The 22,795-nt window shown below is 37.2% G+C and overlaps 1 protein-coding gene across 2 annotated transcripts in view; it reads left to right on the top strand.

The window, feature by feature from the left end:
• Nucleotides 1-22,795, top strand: part of LOC150100700 (short coiled-coil protein homolog) — a 61,796-nt gene that overhangs the window by 7,872 nt on the left and 31,129 nt on the right. For both annotated transcript variants that reach the window (XM_090401389.1, XM_090401388.1), the window contains exons 2-3: nucleotides 6,166-6,282; nucleotides 18,932-19,051. In XM_090401389.1, the coding sequence (XP_090257515.1) occupies nucleotides 6,204-6,282; nucleotides 18,932-19,051 (199 nt within the window). In that variant the 5' untranslated portion in view covers nucleotides 6,166-6,203. The remainder of the gene's footprint in view (nucleotides 1-6,165; nucleotides 6,283-18,931; nucleotides 19,052-22,795) is intronic.

Raw genomic sequence — 22,795 nt, 5'->3', positions numbered from 1 at the left:
ATTCACAGTTAACTCTTAGGGAGAAAGGTTGAGTGGGTAGAATACGTGCCTTCCATTTGCTTGGGATTTTTAGACCATCATTATTGTTAAGATTAGGGTGGTTGAATCTCACGGGCGTCCTTAAATTTACGTTCATACCATGTTTTGGTATGATGTAAACAACTGATGCTTTTCCAGTCAATTCTATGTAAAGTGTTCAGGGCATGATCAGAAAGGCCAGCTTCACCATAGTTATTATATTTAATGTGTTGTTTATGTTCCTTTTGTCTGATAGGAATTGTGCATCTCCTGTTTCCTTATATAGGGTAGATTACAGGTGCAGTAAATACGGTATACTCCAGGGTGGGCCAGCAGAAGGAGTGAATCTTTAGATAAGTTGAGTAAGCTCTTTAATTTTTGCAGGAGGTTTAAAGGTGGCTTTAAGGTTATATTTTTGTAGAATTCTGTTTATTTCATCTGATATCCCTTTAATGTATGGAATGGTTATAGTTTTATTGTAGTCTAGTTTATCTTTGTTTTTTAGTGAGGTCTTGTAGAGAATTTTGTTGATAGTATTTTGGCTGTAACCATATTTTAGGAAAGTATTGCTGATAACTTTAAATTCGTCTTTAAGCGCTTGTTCATTGGAGCAAATCTTCAAAACCCTGTTTTTCAGAGTATTAATGACACCTAGTTTTTGTGTTGGGTGGTGGTAGGAGTTTATGTGTATATATTGGCCATTATGTGTCGGTTTCCACTAAACAGTGAAGAAAAGGCTGCCAGAAGAAAGACACGTGACAAGTGTATCTAGAAACGGAAGTGTGTTCTGCTTTTCAATCTCAATTGTGAACTGTATAAATAAATAAATTCCGTGTGATGATACAGCGTTCCCCCTTTATATGGGAGTTCACGGTACCATCTAGTCCCCCCCCCCCCCAATTTTATCCGGGCTCTGGAACCATCATAGGCTGACGTATCAGGCTTATGGCTGGGTCAGTATTCCTGACTGTAATCCGTGTGTGTCCTCGGACCAGTTTGCCTGCTTGCAGGATGAAAAACACCAGATAAACTGGCGGAAAAAACCCTGCTGTCCATGCCCAAGACCGGCTAACTTGGCTATGGCTGAAGAAGAAGATCCTTGAGCTCCTCACATCATTGACGGGAATCGAACCTAGGACACTCCTTCCCCAGGCAATGGTTGTGAAGCACAAAGCCACTAGGCTAACCGTGTGGACGTGAACTGTATGCATTTGTGTATTTTGTTTAGCTGGCTGAGGAAAGTGTCTAATGTCTAAGGAATTTGAATATTCTATATAAAAGTTGGCAATAGGGGTGGGGGATAATGGCGAGCCTATGGCTGTGCCTTCTTTTTGTAGGTGGAAAGCAGTTTAGGGAAGTTTTAGGTGCACTACCCTCAACATGTGAGCAGTATTCTAAAGATTGATGGATTTCGGATTTGTACTTGGGTGGTCTGAAAAAGTTCTCAGCCTAACAATGAAAAATGAATTTATAATTTCAAAATTATTTTTATTGTTCAACATAATCTCCCTTAAGACTAATACATTTATTCCAGTGATTATCCCGTCCCTGTAGTGGTTCTCAGTAAGATCTGCAAAATACCCCTCTACAGCTGCAATCACCTCTTGATTCAAAGAAAAACACTGACCAGCAAGGAAGAGTTTTAGTTTTGGGAAGAGATAGAAGTCAGAGGAAGCCAAATCTAGGGAATAGGATGGATTTCCAACAATTCATAGTGCAGATCTCTTAATTTTCCCATTGCCAAAACACCTTTGTAGGAAGGTGCATTGTCCTGATGAAAGATGATTTTTTTATTCTGCAAAATGGGTCTTTTCTCACGACGTTTTTTTGTTTAGTCTGGTTAAAAGATCAGAATAATATTCCCTGGTTATTGTTTTACCCTTTTCAAGATAATTAATAAACAGAATGCCTTTAGCATCCCAAAACACCGATGCCCTGACCTTTCCTGCTGATGGAACCGACTTTATCTTCTTTGGTGCCAAACAGCCAGCTTCAGTCCACTGATTTGACTGCTGTTTGGATTCTGGTGTGTAATGGTGAATCCAAGTCTCATCCATAGTAATAAATCGATGCACAAAATCAGTTTTATTCTTGTTAAAACACTCAAAGCACTGTTCAGAGAGTTTCATGCGAGTGCGCTTTTGATCTGCTGTAAGCAAGCACAGCACCCATCTTGCGCAAAGCTTTTTCATTTGCAATTCTTCACGCAAAATATATCCCACACATTCTTTTGAAATGCCTATAGTCTCAACAATTTCACGCACTTTGACTCGTCGGTCATCCAATACCATATCGTGCATTTGATCAATGATTTCTGGTGTTGTTACACTTTTTGGACGTCCTTCACATGGATCATCTTCAAAGCTGGTACAGCCACGTTTAAACTCGGCAGCCCATTTCTTAATTATCGAAAACGAAGGAGAAGAGTTCCCATAAACATTTATGAACTTTGAATGAATTTCTTTTGGGACACCCTGGAGGGGTCGCATAATAAAAATAATAAGTTAATACGGTCTTTAAGCACTTGCACATAGTTTTGTTTTTCTTGAGATTAAATGTAACTGTTTCCTAAGTCTATAAACATATCTATTTGTGGAAAGAATGTGTTTCTGAATCTCAACACTGATGACATTTTTATAATTAGCTTCTGATCCCAGTGTTACGTCGTTTTTTTTATTATAATTCACCTCCAATGTTCTCTTTGTGCCTACTGAGATCTGGCTACTCAACTGACTTTCTGGGGCCGTTTCTCTCTTCGAGCTCTGACGAAATTTATTTGTTTATGCTGCGCCAGTCAGAACTCTAGGATAGAAATTCTTATTCGAAGAAACATTCCCAGAATTCAAGTAATACTTATGTAGATTAAGTGGTTAAATAGATTGAGTTCTCAGTATACAGTCATGGCCTTTACAATCTTAAATCCCCCCTTTTCCCTCTAAACATAGGTTCGATATTTTCGTGAGTGGTAAAATTCAATCTCTTATTCAAACAAACTCAGGTATACATGAGAAAGCATATTTATTAATTATCTAAGAACACTACAATTTAAACAGCACATATAATCAATCAAATCAAGGTCAATACTAAAATACAAATAAAGCAGGGTAATAATAATCAAACAGACAAGCTATTCAAACACACACATATGAATCTTATGTTCATCCATATCTCAAACATGAGTCTCGGTACTAAGCTAGATTACTGCTACTAACGACCCATACACATTAAACTTGGTCTAGACAACTTATGAATGTAGACTACCAGTCCAATTCGATTAACATAACACAGGAAATTTGTTTCTAAAATCTCTCTCTCTTCTTTTCTAAACTGTCCATTTTACACCTTCGTCACTAATAGATAACACATAAAAGGGAAAATTTGTACATTACCACCTTTTAGATGACCTTTCGATCCTTCCGTCTGTTCTTTGTTATAGGTTGTCCCTCTGTACGATGGATTGCCACCACATGGGAGTCACATGCTCGTCCCAAATTAGCTACTTGTTTCTTCTGGGCTTACAAACTTTTCATGTCGCCGCTTCTAACACGATTTACCTTCAAAGGAATCCTTTGCTGCTTTCTCATCAGTTGGATCCACACCGATGATCTAAAACTCGAACACTGCCGTCATCTCGTGCTATATTTTCTTTGATTTGAGTCACTCAGAAATGGGAAAAACGCTGCCGCTTTGCCGTCTTCACACATCTTGTCGCGTGTCAGGCATGCTGATCCGCTTGGGAACTGCGAGCAGGAGACCCACGGGGAGGGTACACATGACCGGGGAACACCACAGGAACCAGGAGAAAAAAATGTAATAAGAAGAGCCTCTCTCAACGACATGAATCCATTTTAAACCACTCTATCGCGCCCTCTTTCCGCACTCCAAACTTGCTACTATGATCTCTCATTTGCTGCCACCGAGTGACGTCGCCTCCTTGCTGTACGTGCATCGCTCTTTTTGGGGAACGCGAATTTCGTGCGCCTTCCACGAATGCCTACTCATCGCACGTTACATCATCTTTGGTGGTCAAACTGCAACCTTTGAACTTTCGTTCGCACGATGATACACGACTTTATACATGACATAGTTTAATGTTGATGTTTTTGACAAATTAAGATTCCATCCATTTTAGACAATAACTTTAAACATAGTACAATTTAATATTTATTTCCTCCTTCTATTTCATTTTAATTCAAGATTCAACTTCTTTTATATTTTAATTCCCTTTTAAACAAAGTTATTATATGCATCTTCACATATTATGTCTGCTTTGCCAAGAGTACAAGTGTGCTTTTGCTTGATATTGTTCTCTTGTTAAATCCTGAATGAAGCGGTTCTATTCTTGATAGAGCCATCATTCAAGATCTAACACCAGGTAAAGACAATGAGTAGAAATAAGGAAGTTATTGTTCATTTATATAAGTGATATGTTGGTCCAACTGTATCTGGACTACTGTACACAGATATAGTCTCTTGGTTTCAGGATGATGTACAAACATTGGAGAGTGCAGAGGTGAATGACTATGAAGACATCAAGGTTCTTCTTTCTCATCAGATGATGGGTTGAGTCCCTTGTGTACAAATCTTTGCTATCTGGTTCTATTTTTGGCCATTTCTGTCATCTCTCTGAGGCTTGATAATTGTGACCTTTCCTTCAAAAACTAGCAAGTTCTGTTTTGTTCTACCTCTTGATCATCTTTCTTCAATGATTCCATTCAAGATAATTGAATGGACATTCTCTGGAGGTGTCTAAACATCTTAATTGCTGTTTAAGAATTATAGTTAAGATATTTTCTCTATAGTTTAATTTGTCTTTGACTTGCACGTTTATTTTGTATTCTGACCAGTGAGTGTTATTTATTTTATTAAGCATTTCATTTCACGGTTATGGAATAGAACTTTCTTAGCGAAGGTCATATAGACGAAGCTCTTTGGTTGGAAAGGCCTGGGTTCGATTCCCATCCAAGACATAGGAATTTTTATCTGGTCTCTTTTGACTAAATGCAAGTTAGCCAGTCTCATATAGAGGTAGGGAGTTTTTTTCACCCAGAAACTAAGGTTTTTCGTCCTCCAGAACAGGCAAACTGGCCCCTTGAACATGCACGCATCTACAATTATAAAAATTGTCCCCCCCCCCCCCAATGCCAGCCACACTCGGTGACAAGCCAGTTGGGGTTTCCCAAAGTTGCATAATCATAGTGGACCCTGCACCAGCAGAATAAAAATGCTACAAAGAGGAAGATTTCAAGGTTATGGAATATTAAATATAAGAATGTGTTGAGTGTAGAATTTTGACCATTAGAAAAGTAAGGATTGATAGAGAAATAAGTTATTGAAAGAATTTTACAGGTGAGATTTTTCAATCTATGATAGGAGGTAAAAGGACAGTGAGCTGTACTTGATAGATGAGCAAATGTGGTTAGCATGGAGTGAAGAGTAGATTTTTCTCATGCAAGTGTAATTTGTTGCATCTTACTTTATGTAAAAGGCTCATTAGGTTTTTTTACTGCTAAGTAATGTGGTTTCTTTAGAACAATTCCATCTCATCTCATCTTTCTTTCTTTATGTTTGATCCAGTGACTTTTAATCAAGTGACTTGGCTATATTTATTATTATATTTTATTTATTTCCATTACCAAAATCTGAACCCTAACTGTCCAAGATATCCTTAGATTTCATAACTATGATTCCAGGATAAGGTGATTAGCCCCTATGCCTATAAGTATATAATTGCATGTAATCTCCTGGCTGATTTGCTTGGTTGCAGGATGAAAAACCCAAGTTTCCAGGAGAGAAAAGCCAGCCAACTTACCTTCACTTGAAAAGCCCTGATAAAGGTTCTTCACATCCTAGATGGGATTTGAACCCAGGTCTTTTCAATTGAAAAGACCTGGGTTCAAATTTGTGTTTTTCATTGTGTGCATATGATGTCCATCCAGTTTTGCCTGTTTTGTAGGAATAAAAAAGACTAGTTAACTCACTTCCTCATGAATATTGTTTGTAAATCTTGGACACGATTTCAATCAGGGAGCATTATCATTAAATTTATGCTGTGGAGACACCAACCATACTGTATACTTCTTAATTTTTTCAAGATTGGTTTCCTTATTTAAAAAAAAAAATTAATTTCCTTCTCTATTTTCTTAGGTAAAACTCTTGTTATTTGTTGCTTAGCTGCTTTAGACATGGCATTGAATGTGACAAATATCTCTAGACTCCAGGAAGAACTGAATAATATACCTCTTGCAGATGAGGATGTACCAGGTGATTTATTTATGATTCTTGCATTCTGTTAATAAGCAAACTTTATGATTTATTTTGGTGATATTAAAGGTTTTTATAGATTATGATATGTTCATGACATATATCATGACATTTCAACAGCAGCCTAATGTTCATGACATATGTCATGACATTAGGCTGCTGTTGAAAATTACCGGTCAATCAGCATAACAGGAATCATTATCAAGGTCTTAGAGAAAATAGTCAAGAGGAAAATACAAGATTGGATAGAAGAAAATGGGATACTGTATCGGGGACAGCATGGTTTTGTGAAGGGTAGGTCATGCCTCAGTAACTTGCTCACGTATTATAACACAGTGACGGCTGAACTGGATAAGGGTAATGGGTTTAGAGTGATTCTACTGGACCTTGCTAAGGCCTTTGACAGGATACCACATGGAATTCTAATCAGTAAATTGCAGCATATGGGAATGGACATAGGGTTGGTGAGATGGATAGGAGGGTGGTTGACGGAGAGATATCAGAGAGTGGTTTACTCAGGAGTAGAGTCCACAAGACGGCCTGTGACTAGTGGTGTGCCACAAGGATCTGTTCTTGGACCACTGCTGTTTAATTTGTTCATAAATGATATAGGAAAGGATCTGAGAGGAACAGTTCATTTGTTTGCGGATGATGTGAAGTTGGGTAGGGCAATAGTGAATGCAGATGACGTCAAAATTTTGCAGGATGATTTGGATAGATTGGAGGTCTGGGCTAAGGAGAATGGATGTCAATTTAATGTGGCAAAATGTAAGGTTATGCATTTTGGGGTGAAAAGATTGGCGGCAGTTTACTGCATTGGTGGAACCGTGCTCCAGGAAATTGATGAGGCACGAGATTTAGGAGTGTTGATGGATAAGGAATTGAAATTTAGGGGACACATTGCAAAAGTGGCCAAATCAGCTCATCAAATCACTTGGTTGCTGAAGAATACGTTGACAAGCAGGTTATTGTTCCTCTGTATCGAGCCTTGATAAGACCCCATCTCGACTACTGTGCTCAGATTTGGTCACCTAGGTTTCTTCTTGATGGGGAGGAGGTGGAGAGGATCCAGAGGCGAGTGACCAAGATGATAGCAGGTCTGTGGAATGAACCATATGAGAACAGGTTGAGGATTTGTGGGTTGCAAAAATTGGTTGATAGGCAGAGGAGGGGAGATATGATTGAGACATTCAAATTACTGAAGGGTTTCTATAAAATTAATTCAGAAGATATTTTTGAGAACAGGGCTGGTTGTGGGAGGACTAGGGGACATCCATGGAAATTGGGCAAAAGTGTGGTTAGTAAAGGTGTTAGAGCTGGGTTCTTTACTTTTAGAGTAGTGAATGAGTGGAATGCGCTCCCTGAGTCTGTTGGTGGATGCTGTGACAGTGAATGAGTTTAAGGCGAGGTATGATAGATACTGTATGAATGTCAAATAGTTGTGATGAATATGATTTGGGGCCTCCCTCGATGAGTCTAATGACTCTCTGGAGTTGCCCGTAATAATAGTAATAGTAATATAAATGTTATTGCAGCATTTTTTTTTTTTTTTTACTGCACATTTAATATTTGCCAAGATTGAGAATTTTTCAAGTTGAAAATAATGTTGGTTATGAAACATGGCAGTTTTAAATTGAAAATTGCTCAATCTTAAATGGAAAATATAAATCTGCAGGAAATATTTAAAATTCTTTTATAATTAAAAAAAATGAGTCTTTAGAAAACTAATTTAAAAATATGAGAGAAATCAGTCAAAACACTAAACTGGCTGTGTACAAGACAGTGTTAAAACAATTTTAACTTATGAATCTGAAAGTGGGCTTAGAAATAAACTAGTTGATCAAAAACTGGAGATCACAGATATGAGAGTTCTGAGAAAAATTAGGTTAGTGAACAGATGGTTCAGTGGCATCATCATATTAAAAATGAGAATATTAGGAAGGAACTTGATATTGTTAGCATTCAGGATTATGTGATCAGTGCTAACCTCAGGTGGTATGGTCATTTAAACATAATGAGAAAGAAAAAGTTAGCAAAACAAGTTTTTTTTTTTTAATTTGAAAAAATGGTAGGAAAAAGACCTAGAGGAAGATCAACATTTAGGTGGAAGATTGATACAGTAAGGAGTGCCTCAAAAGATCAAAACAAGAACTGATGATAATATTGTATTGGAGTCCATACAGATAACAGAATAATTTGGAGGAAAATGATCAATAAGAAGTTAGTAATAATATAAACTCTATATAGTACTATCATGTTGTCATATTAGTATCCTGTATACCCTTGTAGATATATATATATATCAGAAATTTGATGATGATTTTGCTGGCATTTCACAGTTAACAACAGTAGTAAGTTATTATTACTGGTATTATAGTAATTGATAGCCTTGTGTAAGCATTCTAGATCAACCATGTTCTTCCATTTCTAGTGTTTTGAAGTGGTTTTATTCTTACTATTTAATCAGAAAATGTTATTACAGTGTCATTCCACTCAACAAGCTGAAGACATTGACAAACAATATCACATTATTAATGGCCAACAGCAGGTCAAGGTTATGCATGAAGAGTAATAATTGCCTAAATTATCGACCCTGAAGGAAATTACATAATGTAGAAAATGTCTTAGAAATCTGCACTTCACATGTTTTGGCATTTATTAATTCACCTGGCAACATAAATCGAATGCAAAACTTGATGAATAGAAGTGTCTCAATAGAGACACTTTCATTCATTGTTTCACATTGGAAACAATGAAATGCATCAAGTGATAAATGAACAACACAGCCCATTTTTCAAGTAAAACTTGAGGTAAAACTAGACATAGCTAAAAATAACAAGAAATACAGGTTATCCTTCTACTTTAAAAATTCTTTACCTTATCACTCAGAACAGACTAGACATATAAAAGACTGCCTAATTACGCTTGTATCTTAATTTAATTTTCAGCATGCAGAATGAAATCACAGAAAGATAAACTGGCGGAAAAAACCCTACTGCCTGCGTCCAAGACCAGCTAACTTGGCTATGCCTGAGGAAGATCCTCAAGTTCCTCACGTCTTCGCGGTTCGATTCCTGTTGAAGACATGAGGAACTTGAGGATTTTCCTTGGGCATAGCCAAGTTAGCCAGTCTTGGGTGCAGGCAGTAGGGTTTTTTCTGCCAGTTTATCTGGTGTTTTTCATCCTGCAAGCAGGCAAACTGGCCCCGTGAACATACGCTCCTACAGCCAAGAATATATCCCCCCCCAGCGGCAGACTAGCGACAGGTTGGTTGGGAGTGGTACTAACAAGAAGTCTCATCTAAGTAACACGCGGACCCTGCATAGGAAGAGGGAATAATGCGTAGTGAAAGAAGAGAATGAAATCACAGAAAAGTTGTTCTATATAATAATTTAACAATGGAAGAAGTCTTAACAAATGTAAGAGATATTAAAAATATCTCTTACATTTGTTAAGAGATATTTTTATGAAAGTACAAATTGCACTAAAAATTACTTAAAATTTCAGTATGAACTTTTAAATCAATAACAATATAAGATCTTATCATGCCCCTTCTCCAAGCTACACCAGCAGAAAATCTAAAGGAAGCAGTTCTAAAGTTAGGTCTTGCTAAGCCTATGCAACTCAGTGACATCCTTCCACATATAGCCACTTAAAACACCTATAAAAGAAACTGCAGATAATAGCAAGCAAGTTTTAGGTGGGAGATGAATATCATCGCCCAGTGTGAGACCACTGTCCCACTTATTGGAAGCCTGAAAGCTTTGAAAAAGTTCAAGACACAATAGTGCTGATGTTGAAAGTTTTTTCACTTGGTTATAGTATAGATTAAAGATGCCAAGAAATTATATTCTTGGGTTTCATCTTTCATCCAAGTGTAAGCAAACAAACTTTGCACATGAATTAACTTCACGACTGTGCTACTTGTATATAGAAGAGGCTAATGACTTCGCATCAATTGCTTTAGTATCCCATAATGCAAAACTCACTCCTTTCAGACATGTATAATTCTAAGCATTGTGGGAAGGGCCACTACCCAGACTGATTTCGACCTTTATTGAGGTCTGTTAAAGTGCAGGGATACCTCTCCAAAAATTCTGAGTGATCTACAAGATCACTCTAAATCTCACTGAGTGACCTTAAGGGATCACTACTAAACTTATCACTCCAGGACAAGAAACTCATCAGTGGCTCGACTCATTGACAGGCAAACACTAGCCATCTAGCAGAGTCTCTCTTCTCCTCAGACAAACATTATATTTTTGGTTTGATCCTTTATTCAAGTGTAAGCAAACAAAGTTTGCAAGTAACTAACCTCACGACTGGGCTACTTGTATATAGAGGCCAATGACTTCACATCACTTGCCCACTTGTTAAATTAATTCATGCACAGACTTTTTTTGCTTACACTAAAATAAACGATTAACCAATATATTATTTCTTGGCATGTTTAATTTATAATATAACTTTCAACATCTATCTTTGATCCAGAATAATTTAATAATAAGTTGATACACCTTTTCACTACTTGTATATGGGAAATATATGACTTCTGCATTACTTCAAACCTGGTATGCGAAAAGATGGCGGCTCGCATAGTAGTCTCGCATGATGGTTGTTGTTGCGAAGAATGTTTTTTGATTTCAGTGGTGATTAGTGAGTTTTAGATATTGTGAATCTGCTTTGTTTGCGGAATAGAAGGTAAGAATTTAACTTTTGATACAATTTTCTGGCCCTAGCCCATTCTATTCGCCATCATACCTATCCGAAATATATCTTAATATTTCGTACACAAGAATGGAGAATGTAAACGGTATCAAGGACGCCATTCAACAGCTAAACAAAGATATGTCACTTGACATTCTCAAATTCATCCTTAAGAAATTTGATACAGACTATCCTGGTTGCTTGAATCTCTTCACTCAAGTAAATGACACTGAAGATGATGATTTGGACATAGAAGAGGACATTACACCTGTTCTACCTACAAAGATTCCCCGACAGTTCGATTGTTCTCATGAGGAACAATCTAATAAAAGACGCAGAACATCGGGAGGTGAATTGGAAGATAATGTAACAACTCAACAAAATCAGATCTCCCAAGTCAGAAAAGAAAAGGTCCCTCCAGTTATCCTTCGAGATAAAGACAAATGGACCTCAGTCTCAAGATCCCTAGGAGAACAAAATATCAATTTTTCCTGGGCAAGAAATACTGAAGAGGGTGTAAAGATCCACCTACCACTGTCACTGATTATCGCTTGATGACGAAAATGTTTGACAACTCCAAATTGCCCTTCCACACCTTTGCGCTAGCAAGCGAGAAGAACTTAAAGGTAGTTCTAAGAGGAGTGGCTGAAGGCATCACAACTGATGAGATCACAGCTGACCTCATCAATCAAGGACTGACTCCAACCAAAGTCAGTAGAATGTTGAGGTCAGATAAAACACCAATGCCACTGGTGTTGGTCGAAATCTCCAACACACAAAAAAGCATCTATGAAGTAACGGACATCTGTAAGCTTAAAATCACAACCGAACCTCTAAGGAAGAAGGCATCGGCAGGGCAGTGCCACAGATGCCAGAGGTTCGGGCATGCCCAAAAACTGTGCAGAGCTGCATATAGATGCCTAAAATGTGGTGAGGATCATCAAACCAACTCCTGCACCAAACCCAGATCGACACCTGCCTGTTGTGCCAACTGTAGAGGACCACACCCCTCTAATTACAAGGGTTGCCTTTTCCATCCAAAAAACCGTGGATCATTACGAAGTAACCACGCTCCTCCAAGAAATGACACAATGCACATCCAAGCAGTTCACCCTCCAGATCATATTATCTCACATTCGACAACACAGGAAGGCACTTGACCCTCAACCATGTCCAAATCATATGCGGAAGCGGTAAGAACCCAGACTTCTTCATCGCAAGAGCGAACAAGCTCTAATCTTACATCAGCTTTAATCTCGTCACTTGCAACAATGCTGCATGAATTCAGCAAAGCAAGCACCTCACCATCCTCCAGAAAAAGATTCTACCTAGAAACCCAATCCATATTAACAGCTCTCTATAATGTTTAAAAAATTTAAACCAAATTCTCTCATGATAACAGCATGGAATGCCAATGGCTTAACAAACAAAATTCTCGAGCTGCAAGAATTTGCAAAAAGATACAATCCAGACATAATCTTGATCAGTGAATCCCACCTCAGACCATCAAACAATCCAAAACTAAGAGGTTATATTTTATACAGGACAGACAGACTTAACTCTAGTGGAGGCGGAACAGCTATTTTTATCAAAAATTATTTAAGCCACAACTCGCTGACCAACCCCCAAACTCTAAACCTCGAGGTGACGGGTGTGGAGGTGCACACTAATAACGCTGGCAAACTCAAAATCTACGCAGCGTACAATCCTCCCAGTATTCCACTATTGACAGCAGACTTAGACTCCATCCTCGGCTCCACGGATTCCATAATTATAGCTGGAGACCTTAACTCCAAACATACGGCCTGGTTCAGTTCGTCAATCAACACCAAAGGCCGTACCTTATACAACTACACATTACTCAACTCATCAATAGTAGCTGGACCCACTGAGCCCACCCACTACAGCCCATCAGGAAGTTCTGATGTATTAGACATAGTTATCCTCAGAAACATCAAATATCAATACAGCTGGAGACAGTAGAAGAGCTTAACTCAGATCATAATCCCATCCTACTCAGGTTAGGACTTCAAGACCAGCTCTCTCCCCATCATTCTTCCATACCATGGGACAAGCTCTCTAAGGTTCTTCCAATCCACATCGGTCCTCCCCCTGTCATTCGTAAAAAAGAAGAAATAGATCAAGCTGTAAACAATTTAACTAGGCAAATCAACACAGCAATAGCATCAGTCACTCAAACCACTGTCTTCCACGCTCATAACTGGATCCCAGAAGAGATAATGGACCTGATTAGGGCCAAAAACAAGGCTAGAAAGCGATATCACAACACCAGAGCCCCGCAGGACAAAGCAACCTTAAACACTTTGAACAGACAGGTTTGAGAAGCCCTCCAGGTCCACAGGAACTCCAAATGGGAAACCAAACTGAAGGAAATCAACCCAGAAGATAACTCCATGTGGAAGTTTGTAACATCTCTTCGTACCAAAAGACAACCACTTCCCCCTTTAAAGACCAATCTTGGAGTTGCACACACAGATGAAGAAAAAGTAGAAGCCCTAATTGACAATCTGGAAAATCAATGCAGCCCATCTTATGCAAACATAAATATCAATCTTATTTACAAAGTTCATCGTAAAGTTAGAAATGCACTAAGTCGGCCTAAGGATGATTCAGAAACCATCACCCCCACATCTCCAATAGAAATAATAAATATCATTTCCCATCTGAAGAATAAAAAGGCCCCCAGCCCTGATGGCATTACCAATAGAATAATAAAGCTACTCCCACGGAAAGCCATAATTCATCTAGTTAATATTACCAATTCCATTTTAAGATTCCAATACTTTCCCTCTGAATTGGAAAATCGCAGACATTATACCTCTGAAAAAACCTGGTAATAACCCACAACTTCCCCAAAGCTACAGGCCCATCAGTCTTCTTTCCTGTCTTGGCAAAGTAATAGAAAAGGTCATCCTATCAAGACTACAATCAGCAGTGGACCAACAGAAAATAATCCCAAATGAACAATTTGGGTTTCGCAAAGCTCACAACACGGTGCAACAAATTCACCGACTAACAGAACATATCACTCATGGCTTTAACTGGAACCATACTGCTGCTGTATTTTTGGATGTTGCCAAGGCCTTTGATAAGGTCTGGCATCAAGGCCTTATCTTCAAACTAATTGAAAACAATATCCCAATTAAACTAGTGAAACTCATATATTCATATATCAATGAAAGATACATGCAAGTAAAACTCAACGGAATTGTTTCTTCAAGGCGCAAAATCCTGGCGGGAGTGCCTCAAGGTTCTCTTCTGGCCCCAATACTTTTCACAACTTACATGGCAGATATTCCTCTCAACCCAAAAACAACTACTACGGCTCTTTATGCCGACGACACCGCTATTCTAGCTAGATCGCTCAGCCCTCACCTAGCAATCACTAGACTCCAAGGAAGTATCAATGAGCTAGCAAACTGGTTCACCAACTGGAGAATTCAAGTAAACCCCCTCAAAAGCTCAGCCATGATGTTTTCAAGAAGAAAGATCTGCAACAAAGAAGACATCCTGCTCTCTGGTCAAAAGATCCCATGGCAATCAGAGACCAAATATCTTGGGGTATTGATGGATAAGAAACTCCTTTTCAACAAACACATCAATCTCATTTGCTCCAAATCTTCCAAAGTCATAGCTCAGCTCTACCCATTGATCAACCGCAACAGCAAATTGAACCTACATAATAAATTGCTTCTTTACCGGATGGTAATACGTCCAGTCATTACCTACGCCTCACCAGCATGGAGTCACACTTCAAGATCAAACATTTCAAAATTACAGAGAATCCAAAACAAATGCCTTAGGATGATCCTGGATGCACCGTGGTTCATCAGAAATTCACAAATTCACCGAGAAACCGGCACTCCATACATCTCCTCCCTTCTTCGTGAAGTCAAGTTCACATTCAAACCCACTAATCGTGCAAGCTGTCAATTACAATGAGACTGATTACTACAAACACAAAAGACCGAAGGCTATTCTTCTCTCAACCGATCATAGCTAACACTACTGCCCTCAGAGGGCGAGCTTAATTGCTCACAAATCTCCCATTCCCAAATAACTCTCATTACAGATAAAGGGGAATATGAAAAGCACTTGTGCTTCACCCATCCTGTCAGTAATGTCAATGGTCAAACCCTGGTATGCCTTCTGGGTCTGGCTTCTGTTGATGACATTTAATATATGTTTGTAATTGTATTTGCTTACTTCCTGGGGAGCAGAGTGGCTCTAACTTGGCAGAGGTTTTTAACTATCACTGGGTGGAACCACTGCTGAGTTTCCTGTCCTGGAGTGAATTCATGTTAGGAGTAATGAGTTTAGTACTGATCCTTTAGGGTCACTCAGTGAGATTTAGAGTGATCTTGTAGATCACTCAGAGTTTTTGGAGAAGTATTCCTGCACTTAAACATACCTCAGTAAAGATCGAAATTGGTCTGGGTATGACCCTTCCTGTAATGTTTAACATTATACATGTCCAAAGGGGGCTGAAATGTTTTGCATTATGGGATGCTAAGGCAATCGATATGACGTCATTAGCCTCTATATACAAGTCGCCCAGTTGTGGTTACTTCACGTGCAAACTTTGTTTGCTTATGCTTGGATAAAGGATAAAACCAAGAATATAATTTCTTGCCATCTTTAATTTATAGTATAACCAAGAGAAAAAAAATTTTGACATTAATCTAAATGTTCAGAATTGTATATTCATTTCTTTAGGTATGTACCATTTTTTTTCCATTTGTAAGTTGGTATTTTTAAGTTGATATTTGTAATTTCACCAGGAAAATTTAAATTTCTAGGTTAAATTTTTTGGCACTACCTAAGAGGGAATGAGAAAGAAACAGGTGCTTTGGCCATAATGTCTCAGGATGTGAGAATAAATGAAGTATCTATGTTGCATTATTGAAGTATCCATCATGAGGAACTAGGCAGGAAGGAGACTAACAATTTCTGGGAGCTAATTCAACTTTTATTGAGGTCTCATCAGTGGGAGCTAAACCAAGAAGAGATATCAGGGATGAAGTAATGCATAAGTCATATATTTCCCATATACAAGTAGTCAAAAGGTGTCACATATCATTGCTAAAATACTCTGGATTAGAGCCAGGGCAATTGATCTGAAGTCATTAGCTTGTACATAGAGTACAAGCATCTCATTAGCCAACATTGCTAGACTCACCTAAAAAGAGTTTGTAAGAAATTGATAAGTAATGAAGTTAGGCAGGAACCTGAAGAGGAAGATGTGTAGAGGACTATATATAGTAGTGTAAAATCTCTTGTGGTGAAATATAGAAATATTTTTCACCTATATCGATTTTACATAGGCATTATGATAACTATAATTAAAAGTGTATATAACCTACAGTAATGTAATAAATTTTGTAATATAATGTTACAATAACTGAATGTAGACCAACAACAGTCTCAAAGGTGACGGCAATATATGAGTTTGCTGCCAAAACCTAACTTAAGTGTGGGTGACGTAAGGGCACTTTCAGTAAATCAGGGAAGTTTTGGAAGGGCCAAGAGATGGCCAATGATATAAAAGGCAGAGATTGAGGAGTGAAAGCTCTCTCTTATTTCTGATCCACGTGCGTGCTGATTTATCACAGCCGAACCAGTTCCTGACATTGTCGAAGAAATACTTTACTGTTACAAGAAAGGAATTTGCAAGAAGACAACTGTCGGATAGTGCTCGATCACAGCCGTTTGAGAAAGGAACCTGTGGAATTCACCCTTAATCCTTTTGGATCCAGGACTGTACATGATATTGTGAACTTGTAAGTAAATTGCTTTATGTTAATAGCCTAGATTGTGTGTTGAGACAATAGATGTTGATTCTGTTTAATAAATGGCATAATGTGTTGAAGAGGTCAGAAAGCCGAACATGAGTTTGAATGTGCTTAAAAGAATACTAAACTTGAAATACTGTAAAGCTTGTGTTACATAATGCTTAAAACGCGTATAATATAATTTTGTCTAATATTAATAAGATAGAGAGCAGGGATATGTTTGTTAAAAATCCATCCACGTGTCCACTAAGTTAAGTGTAAAAAAGTTTCTTTGTTTAGTACCTTAAGTGAATTGTCTTAATGAATGTGTGGAGAATCAGGCATATGATATGTCCCATTACTTTTGTACATTAATTGTCTTAGTTAAAATTAACATGTTTGGTTTTGTTAATAGCTTGCCTGATCTTTGTTAGCCAGTGCACTGTCTCATAAAAACTAATTGAACCTGTGACCTAAGTAACAGCCACAACTGAGTAATTCTGAGTTGCTTGAGATAAAATTGATTTGAGGATTATTATATGTGCTTAGCTAAATTATTCTCTTGTATGTAAAGAAAAGATAGAAAATTCTTTTACACAATCCTTAATGGTGCAGTCATTAACAAAAATAAATTTTTAAGGATTAATACACTAGAATTACAGCAACCTAGATTAAGGATTTTGCCTCAGCCAGAGGGTTTTTCCTCAGTCTACGTTACTAGCACGTGTAAGAGTATACTTTACGAAATTGAAAGGTGGGGGGAAGCAAGCTTAAGTAGATTACAAACGGACTAAATTAGGATAATAGTATTATAAGTGAGTTTGAGATAAGAGCATAGAGGCATTTTTATATTAGTTCAAGCAGACAAGAAAATAACGAAATAAGAGGGGAAATACATTGGAAGTAAAAAGTAATGTCATAAACAATATTATATAAAATAAAATCATAATTATAATATATAATAAACTATAAATTGCAAACTTTTACAGTAGAATATTCAATAGCTGTAAAAGGAGTATAAAGCAAGTTGTCGAACGTTTTTTCACTTGGTTATACTATAAGTTAACGATGCAAAGAAATTATATTGGTTTCATCCTTTATCCAAGTGGAATCAAAGAAAGTTTGAGCGAGAAATAGCTTCACGACTGGGCTACTTGTATATAGAGGCTAATGACATCACATCAATTGCCTTAGCATCCCATAATACAAGTCACATATCCTTACAGACATGAATAATGCTATACATTATGGGAAGGACCACTACTTAGACCGGTTTCAACCTTTATTGAGGTCTCATCAGTGGGAGCCAGATCAAGAAGAGATACCAAGGTTAAAGTAATGCAGAAGTCATATATTTCCCAATATACCAGTAGTCAAAAGGTGCCGCATCTCATTACTAAAATACTCTGGATTAGAACTAGGGTAATTGATCTAAAATCATTAGCCTCTGTATACAAGTAGCTCAGTCGTGAAGATACTTCACATCAAACTTTGTTTGCTTACACTTGGATAAAAGATGAAACCAAAAATATAATTTCTTGCCATCTTTAACTTATAGTACAAACAAGTGAAAAATCTTTCAACAGCTATCTGAGGGGGGAGGGGGGGATAACAGCAGAAAATTCTGATGCGATGTTACTTCAGAAGGATTGATTAGACTAGTTCAGTGGGTAGACAAGTGGAGATATCAGTGTAATGGTGGCCAAGTTAAAGCTTTGTACTTAGGCCAGAAGAAATGGAGTGTAGCATATAAAGTTTCAAGTTTTGTAATGCAGTGTACTATAAAGTGTAAAGTTTTGGTTAGAGGAAATAGAGTGCAGCACACTGTATTGGTGCACTGTATCCCAGAGGTGGAGGTGAGGGAATCTAGCGATAATAGTAGATAAGGAGCTAAAGTGTAGGCAACACATTGCAACAGCTATGCAAATCATCAAGAAGACTGCTTCTATATTGAGAAATATGGACTAAAATAAATCACATTTAACTTTTATACTTTGTACATACACTTAAATACAGTTTATGTTGAACTATTTAATCCACTTCCCTATTGTAATCTTAGAATACCTATTTTGAGAAGTTTTATGAAAAATAGTTGTAGATGTTTAGAGTGAATTTGCAAATTGATGTTAGTTACAAACATTTATTTATAGATGAAAGTGAATCTGAATCTGTAATACCTTCTGAGAGTAGTCATGGGTTAGGAGGAAACCAAAGTATTGAATCTATTCCATCATCATATTCTAATGGCACTAGCAGTCCTGCACCACCATGTAAGTGATGTATATTTCTTTCTTTTAGGAATGTAATGAAAAAATTCAAGCAATAGGAATTTACTTAAAGACCATGAAATTTCTGTGATATCTTCTCTTATATTGTTTTCTGCATTTGTAGTAACATAATTTATAATGTCTATATTCTTCCCATCTATATGTAATAAATCATTTGGACTTCAGCTTTCTTTTTCTGTTTGGAAGTCAGGAGAGTATAGCTTTAAAATATAGCTAGATTTTATGTAGACTAGTTATACAGTATGGTAGATTTATGCATATTTGAATTAGTGTGATATCAAAAACATTAATAAAGTCTCATTTTAGGCACAAAATAATTCCATTCCCAAAATTCAAAAATTTCTGAAATTTGGCATGTATTTCCAGATGTGAGAAGATCGTGTCACTTTAATATGATCACGTGGTGACCTGCTAAAGTGGCACCACCACTTTAGCAGGTAAACAGAAAGAGCCATCATTCTTTTTCAGTACTGTGTGTAATACATTGTTTACATGCAATGGAAATTCTGCAAGTGATTTTGCTGACTGTGGGGCTATTATTTTAACATTCACTGTTATGATAATTAAAATTTTTTTTATATCCCATAATAATGTTATCAAACTACTCACTAATGGTGTAGTAATGAAAAATGCACATATAAGTAACTTTAGAACACAAATTAGATGTGAAAAAAAACTCTATGAAAAAGGCCAAATAATACATAGGTGTTGTTAATTTAGGAAAGAGCACTTTATGAAATCTTAGAGATAATGTTCAGAAAATAAAAAAGCAACCTTAAAGCAGGTACATCTTTAAGATTGCAAATATCATCTTATAACCAGACATTGATGTTAGAAAAAATGCTGCATGATATGGCTGCAAGATGAACATTGCCGTAATGTGCTAAACGAGTGCCAAAAAAGAAAACTTTGTGAAGGGTACTTAATAAGAAAGGTGAGCAGCAAGCTCATGAGCAGTACAAAGTACAGGCAACCAGTGGCAAGGAAGGCAAAAGCAGATTATGAGATGGAGATAGCAGAGTATGCCGAAGAAAATCCCAGTGAGTTTTTACACTGTGTGCCAAGTCAAAGGAAGAATGACTATAGAAGAATAACTTTAATGAATGCTGATGGTAAGGAGGTGACAGAAGTAGATGAAATAGTTAATGAGGATCACTTTGCAAGGGTGTACCCTTCCAAGTTGAGATACTGCAGTGACAAATGTAATGTTGACTGAGATGAAAAATAGTGGTAGATGAATTGAAGATGCTTAGGATTAGTTTGGATATTAATCCACGTATCAGAAGAATGTTCAAGGGAATCAGCAGCTCCTTATCCAAGTTCTTTGAGTCTCAACTCCAGAAAGGTACCAAGGGAGTGGAAGGAGGGCAAAATAGCTCCATTGCTTAAAAGAAGTTCCAAGACAGAGGTAGCAAATTACAGGCCGGTCAGTATCTTAGGAATGGTAGTTTAGATATCGGAGTTGATATAAGACACAATTTAGGAACATGATATTGTGTGGGCAGCATGACGTTGCAAAGAGTGGATCTTGCCTTAGTAATTTGCTTGCTTTTTTTCTAGTAATGAGAGTTGAGTTGGATAAAGGAAATTGTAACACAGTGATACTGATGGACTTTGTGAAATATTCAACACGATACACGTGGAACTTTATTATATAAATTGGAGCAAATGGTGATCGATGTGAAGCTAGTGATATGGATAAAAGGGCGGCTGATAGACAGATATCAGAGAATATATGAGGGCAGGGAATCCAGAAGACAAGTAGCAGTATACCTTGGGACATCATAGTTGGGCTACTGCTTTTTAATTTATATATCAGTGATATAGCAGGAACTCAAGAACCGAGCCCTTTATCTCATTGCTGATGATGCAAAACTCAAGTAGGGCAATAATTAATGAAAATGATAGATTCTGCCGAATGATTTAAATAGACTGGCAGTAAGGTTTTTCACTTTGAGATGAAGAGATCACAAACTGTATACTACATTGATGGAATTGTACTGCAGGAAATTGATGAGGCCAGGGATTTTGGGGATGATTGTGGACAAGAAGTTGAAGATTTAGACACACATGCGCATGTGCGTAGAGATTGGGAGTTATTGTTTCTATTAATAAGCCTTTAATAAAGCCACTTATAGACCACTGCACACAGATTTGGTTGCTTGGATTCCTTGGTAATAAGGATGTAGTGGAAAGGATCCAGAAGGAAGTGACCAAGATAAGTCTATAGAGTACTTCTTATGAGGATAGATTGAAAGTACGTGAGTTACAAAGGCTTATTGATAAACAGAATAGAAAGGAGAGTATGATAGAGACATTAAAGGAATTTTATAGGATTTGACACAGAATTGATCTAGTGATTTCATGCTTTGTGCATTTGGTAGTAAATGTAAAGTATGAATGTGTTCTTTCTTGAGAAGTATTTGGTAATAGCCATGGTTTAAATCTAGTTTTGAATAGACTCTGGAACATTGTAAAGAGATTATACCAGTTCTTCTATAATATCAAGAAGGAAATCTATACATAAAGTTTTTTTCACTTGGTTATAAATAAAATTAAAAATGCCAAGAAATTATATTCTTGTTTGCTCTTTGTTTTAAGATTACATGGTGATCAGCATTCATATTTACGAATTTAGGGACACAAAACACACGTGTTAAAATTATTATTTTATTTATTATTAATAAAATAACACTTGATGTTTCGACCCCTGTATTGAGGTCGTCATCATCAGAAAAATACATGTGTATATGACAACAAGCTCAACAAAGGTAAATTGAATAAAAAAAAAACTTCAAGTCTTCTTGTATTGATATTTTTCTTTGGCTTGTTCTGGTTGCTATAATGGTTGTAAATGGGTCCTCCACATTCTTGGAATGGTTAGACCATCATTTTTTGTTCAGATTAGGATTGTGTTTGAGCATTTCACATGCTTCTTTAAATTTCCTCTCAAACCAGGTTTTGGTGGTGTGGGGACTTGGTACCTTTCCAATCAATTCTGTGGTATGTCTGGAATGCATGGTTTGAAAAGCCGGTTTTTCTAAAATGGAGGTGTTTGATGTGTCGTTTGTGTTCGTCCTTCCTAATTGGGATGGTTCGCCCTGTTTCTCCTATGTATGGTAAGATACATGTGCGTTGTATTTTGTAAACTCCTGGGTGGGCTAGGTGTAGAAGAGGATCTTTGGAAGAACTGAGTATGTGTCTTAATTTTGTCAGGGGTTTAAAGGTGGTTTTCATGTTGTATTTGTGCAGTGTTCTGTCTATTTTTTCTGAAATGCCTCTGACATAAGGAATGGCAATGGCATTCTTGAAATCTTTTTTGTTTTTAGTGGTGTCTCTGTGGAGGATCTTGTGAATAGTTTTTTTACTGTATTCATTTTTTATAAATGTATGGCTGATGATCTCGTATTCCTGGTTTAGAGCTTGCTCATTTGAACAAATAATTCATTCAAATTTTTTCTATTTCAATGGTGAATTGGATAAAAAAACAACTCTCTTCCTTTCCTAGACACACTTGTCACACTTCTTCCCTCAGACTGTCTCTCCTTCTCAGTCTACCACAAACCCACACACACAGGCCAGTACATACACAAAAACCACCCAATACAAAAAACTAGGTGTCATAAGCACCCTTAAACACAGAGCTCAAACTATTTGTTCAAATGAGCAAGCTCTAAACCAGGAATATGAGATCATCAACCATACATTTATAAAAAATGGATATAG

The sequence above is a fragment of the Typopeltis vanoorti genome, chromosome 12 (genome assembly GCF_054136105.1).
Source record: "Typopeltis vanoorti isolate ZY-2024b chromosome 12, IOZ_Tvanoo_1.0, whole genome shotgun sequence".
NCBI lineage: Eukaryota > Metazoa > Arthropoda > Arachnida > Uropygi > Thelyphonidae > Typopeltis > Typopeltis vanoorti.
This window is presented reverse-complemented; position numbering and strand designations above follow the sequence as displayed.